General features: G+C 66.2%; 1 protein-coding gene across 1 annotated transcript; it reads left to right on the top strand.

Annotated features, from left to right (window-relative positions):
• The first annotated feature begins 392 nt into the window (after positions 1–392).
• Positions 393–4,192, top strand: KLF8 (Kruppel like factor 8). Its single transcript, XM_026039016.1, has 4 exons — positions 393–935; positions 1,696–1,825; positions 1,951–2,087; positions 3,136–4,192. Exons 1-4 carry the CDS (start codon positions 422–424, stop codon positions 3,315–3,317), a joined length of 963 nt encoding a protein of 320 aa, XP_025894801.1. The 5' UTR covers positions 393–421; the 3' UTR covers positions 3,318–4,192.
• Positions 4,193–5,324: the final 1,132 nt, after the last annotated feature.

Genomic DNA, 5,324 nt, shown 5'->3' with positions numbered 1-5,324 from the left:
GTGCGCCCCGGCACCGGCCTCCCGCTGGGCAGGGCCGGCCGGACGGGGCCTCTCCCAGGGCGTGGGGCGGGATGCGCCCGGCTGCGCCCCCCGCGCGGGGCTGCCTGATAACCGCTCAGCAGCTCCTTAGCACCGCGTGGGCGGGGTGGGGTGGGGGCGCGTGGGGGTCTGTCCATCCTGCTCTCCGCGCTTCCCTGTCCGGGCTGCCGGAGCAGAGCGAGTCCCGCGGCGCGGCTGTCGGGAGCGAGTCCTGTGGCGCCGGGCGGCGCGGCCGTCGGGAGCGAGTCCCGCGGGGCGGCGCGGCCGTCGGGGGTCTCCGAGCGGCTCCGTGCCCGCGGCCTCTTCCCTCTTTTCTCACGGCCTTTCTCCTCATGTCCYCTCGCAGGCTGGCGGGTCGGGCCTCGCCAAAACGGCCCCCAAGATGAGCTCGTCRTCGCTGCTGGCCGAGGGCCCCATTGAGCCGCCCGTGCTGCTCTCGGACATCAAAACGGAGCCCCCCGAGGAGCTGCTGGCCAGCGACTGCAGCCAGCCGCAGGCCGAACCCGTGGACCTGTCGCTCAACAAGTCCAAGCCGCTGGTGCCGGCGGCGCCGCCGCCCGCCGCCTCCGTGCAGTCCTCGCCCATGCTGGTGGCCCCCCCCATCCCGGCGCCCACCGTGTCCATCTCGCCCTCGGGCCTGAGCTCCACCTCCGCCATCCCGGCCGTGCTGTCCCCCGGCTCCATCCTGGCGTCCACGCAGGGCAGCGGCGGGCAGCAGATCCTCCACGTCATCCACACCATCCCCTCCGTCAACCTGCCCAGCAAGATGGGCAATCTACAGACTATCCCCGTGGTGGTGCAGTCCCTGCCCGTGGTCTACACCACCATGCCCACGGACGGCGTGACCGCTATCACCGTCCCGCTCATCGGCGGCGACGGCAAGAACGCCGGCTCGGGTAGGACGCGGCGGGCGCTTTGGGGGCACTGCTTGTCATGCAGTGGTGGGTGGCACGGGGAGGTGTGGGGCATCTGGTGCAGATGTGGGCCAGGAGGGTGGCAGGGCTCGTCTCGAGTGCGCAGAGCGGGAGCCCCGAGGTCTGTCCCCACATCCCTGAGTGCCAGCTTGGCAGGGCCACAGGGAGGGCTGGTGCTGCCTGCCCACTGCCCTGCTGCTTTGCAGGGACCCTTTACTTGCTCCTTTGGAGCAGCTCTGGGCGCAGCTCAACTGCCTCCCCCTGCTCCCCATCTCCCCCAGGATAATTCCAGCTTCTTGCCATGAGAAGCACCCTTATCAGGGGGCCTGGCCTGGATCTCTGCTCCTCTGGGAAYAGGGTGGCAGCAGAGGGGCAGGCGGCTGAAGGGAGGCAGCCCGCAACAGTGGGTGAAGGTGCAGCGGGCTGGGGCTGCTGCCCCAAATGCCCCCGTCCTGCTGGGGATGGAGGCCAGGCTGCGGGCAGCACCCTGAGCTGCGCTTGCTCCGGGGTCTTTCCCCCTCTGTGTCCTGAAAACATGGGCATGTTGGCAGCACACTGTAGGCAGCGCACTGCCCGTGTCCCCAGCCTGGTTTTGTTTTGTTCGTGCTTCGGCTGGGGGCTGTCGGGGGAAGCAGCTGCCTGCAGGGTCCCGCGGGAGAGGAGCTGTGCGGTGAGTGCTGTGCTTGGGGACGGTTGTGCTCAACTTGCAGCCCTCACCCCCATCTACTCTCATTTCTCAAAGGCTTTTCTTTCCCCTCCGCACCCCCAGTGAAAATCGATCCCAGCTCCATGTACCCCATGGACATGAACAGTGACAGCGAGGACAGCGTGTCGGAGAGCGGCCCGGCGCCCTTCCAGGACCTGCAGCGAGAGTGAGTGCACAGAGGGTGGCGGGCTGGTGTCTGCCACGTGCCCTTCCCGAGCCCCTTCCCGGCCGGCTGCGTGTCCCAGCAGAGGGACGCCCGGCCATGCCCGCCCTCCCTCCGTCCCCGCGCAGGTCGGCCGTGGCGCGGATGCAGCGGGCGGACTCTCCGGACCTGAAGAAGCGGCGCATCCACCAGTGCGACTTCGAGGGCTGCAATAAGGTCTACACCAAGAGCTCCCACCTCAAGGCCCACCGGCGGATACACACAGGTACGGGTGAGTGAGCGCCACGGGGCGCCCCGCCGCCCCCCGGCTCCCGCCTGGGCGGGGGTGCCAGGGCCCCCTTAGCCAGTGGGGTGTGCAGAGCCCTTCTGGGCTGGGGACACCCCTGGGTGACACTAGGTGCCACTGGCCACTAGGTGGCAATGATGCTGCACAGCCTGCGCTCTCACTGTGGCAGAGTGAGATGCCTGGCACCCAGTGCCAGGGGGTTTGTCTGCCCTCGGGGAGGGATTCCGGGCTCCCCCTGCCCTTGAGCTCTCGGGTCCTTCTGCCCCTCTTGGGTGCCCCCAGTTGGGGGCTGCATCATGGGGTAGGAGGGCACTGGGGTGGCCCCATTCCTGCCCCCAGCGCTGGAGCCCGGGGCCTGTGTGCAGATGGGACACCGAGGGGCACTGSGGACAAGGCCACAGCGCCCTTAACACACGTGGCTAAATGCACTGGGCGTCCCCGCACCTGGCACTACCCTAATTCACCCAGTGCACCTGAGGCACGAGCACTGCTTGCTCGAGGCACTGCCTTGGTGATCCTAACAGGCTCCACCTCCCCGGYGCGCTGCCGTGGTGCACCTCGTAGCCGGGACGCCAGGGGGCGGCCGGTGCTTTTCCTTTTCCTCGCCGTGGCACCGGAGCGCACCTAGTGCTGCCCCGACACGTGGCACTGCCCCGATGGCCCGGCGGGCACCGCTGGGTGAGCGCAGCATGGGCAGCCCTGGCACCGCTGAGCCCCGTGTGCCGCCCGCTGTGACAGGGGGCAACCCCGGTGAACCTAGTGGGCACGTGCTCAATCCAGGGCGAGATGCCACCTTCCACCTGCAAGCAGCGCTCGTCCACCTGGGGGCACTACAGGAACGTGAGAAACCAGTACAAGTGCCTAGAGAAGCCTGGCTTAAGTGCTTGTGTTGTGGTTCCTTAATACACCGAGTGCAGCCTGTCATCCTCTGTGAGGCTTTGGCTGTACGTTCAGCGCCCCGCTGAGCTCACGGCTCCGTTGCGTGTCCCTTGTGGTGCTCACTGCTCGCTCTGCTCCCCCCGTGCAGGCGAGAAGCCCTACAAGTGCACCTGGGAAGGCTGCACCTGGAAGTTCGCCCGCTCCGACGAGCTCACCCGGCATTTCCGCAAGCACACGGGCATCAAGCCCTTCCGCTGCTCGGACTGTGACCGCAGCTTCTCGCGCTCCGACCACCTGGCCCTGCACCGCCGGCGGCACATCATGATGTGAGGAGCGAGGCCCCGAGGCGCGCCGCTTGGCACAAGGGGGTGCTCCCCGCTGCTCCACACGCAGCGCCAGGACTGCAGGGCACGGGAGCAGCGAGGCCCCCAGCGCCGCGCCGGGAGCGGAGCTGCCCCCCTCCACAGGTGCAAGATGTAAAGAAAAAAAAAGATGGTTTCCAGACTCATCCTCCTTGCTCCTGTTTCTTCCTCTTCCTGGACTTCTCCTCCCTCCTTTCAACATCGGGAGGCGCCTCCTCAATTTCCCATGGATTCATCCAGCAGCTGCCTCTGGACGTCAGCCCAGCTCCGCGTGTGCTTGGAGATGCACGTGTGTGCTTAGGGCTCTTCCCCACACGCAAAGCTGCTCCGCTCTTGTTCCTCGTGGATGCACCCTTGCCTGGCTGGCAAAACGATGGAGCCCCGGCAGCGACAGCGAAGGCAGGACGGGATCTGGGATCGCTCCGCACTGTAGCGCTTTGCCCATGGTACCCTCAGAAAGATGCTGGCTCCCCCTCCCCAGCCCACTGCTGTCCCCTGCGTGTCCCCCTTCCTCACCTTGTCCCAAGCCACCTRGATGCCCGGGAGAAGGGGCTCCCGGCGCCTCCTTCTGCGTCCCCGTGCCCACACCGGCCTTCACAGCCCGCGCTGACGGCGGGCAGGAGGGCTGAGGAAGAGGAGAAAAGGCAAGAAGGGAGGAAAAAGACAACCGAGAACCCACCAACAAAAAAGGGAAACTTTGCGGAACATGGAACTGTGATTTTAATGAATTTTAAGGGGCGGGGGGGTGGGAAAGGGAGGGCAGGGGCGGCTAGGTCTCAGTTTTTGAAGACTCTGGACAGAGGAACCATTTCTAACTTAAAAAGACAGCAGCCTTGATACAGACTGTGGCCCGGCGCTTTTCTTTTTAAGGGTAATTATTATGATTTTGGGGGTGCCCCCTCCCTGACCGCTTATTGGGAGCGAGACGCCCTCTCGTGTGGGTTTGGACGGGGGGGCGGCCTGGCTGGGGGGATGCCGGGGGGCCTGTGCCCCTGTCCTAGTGCGTGGGGCTGGGCCCTGCAGGCGCTGAGCGTGGGGCGTGCAGAGCCCCCTGCCCTCCAGGGCATCCCGAGGGCCTCCCTTTCCTCCCCACTCTGCTTCCCGCCCCCAGCCGGCGCTGGGACACAGTGCCCCCGTCCCTAGGGGCTGCGGGATGCTGCGGGACACAGCCCCTGCACAGGGGGGTACCTGGGTGTGCGGGACCCCTTCTGCCGCTCACCTGGAGGCTGCAGAGGGGCTGGGCTCGTGTTTCCCTCATGCTGCAGYAGCAGGGAGGCCTCAGGGCTGCCGCTTCCCATGTCCCAGGGTCCCCACGATGGCTGCGGATTCGCCTCGAGGTGCCGCGGGGCCGTGTGTGTGTGTGCGGGTGCAGTTTGGTTTGCCTTCTCTATCCTCCCACTTTTTTTTTTTTAATTTTAAACCATGAAATTTTCAACTMTGGAGCTGTGATATTTGTACAAAACCGTTTGGCCTTTTCTTTTCTACATGGGAATAACATTGAAAGGAGCTGTGGTGGCCCCGCTGTGTGACCTGCTTTCGCGGGGCACCGGGCGGCCTGGTACCACCAAGGGCTCCATCCACAGTCCCGGTTTTCAGGTCCTGTCCCAGCACTGGGATGGTTTCGACAGGGACCAGGAGGGCTTCGGAGAAGGAGGGATGGAGAAGGGCTCTCTGCAATTGTGTCCTGGCAATGTGGGTGCTGCGAGGGCCGGGCGCCGTCCTCCTCGCGGGGCCGTTGCCGCTGCCCACGCGCCCTCCGGCACGTGGGCAGCGGCGACGGCCCCGCGAGGAGGACGGTGCCCGTGGCGGCGCTGCTGCTTTCCAGGAACGTGATCCTTGCCCAGGGGTTGGTGGTACCGCTGGGGCTGTGGAGCCGAGGGAGGGATGATCCCTGGGAAAAGACACCCGGGAGGAGCCACTCGTCCTCCCACAGCCCGTGCGTCTATCGCCCTTGTGCTGCTGGTGACAAGTGCAG

Source organism: Nothoprocta perdicaria, unplaced genomic scaffold, assembly GCF_003342845.1.
Source record: "Nothoprocta perdicaria isolate Ctin4 unplaced genomic scaffold, notPer1 scaffold_22, whole genome shotgun sequence".
NCBI classification, from domain to species: Eukaryota; Metazoa; Chordata; class Aves; order Tinamiformes; family Tinamidae; genus Nothoprocta; species Nothoprocta perdicaria.
This window is presented reverse-complemented; position numbering and strand designations above follow the sequence as displayed.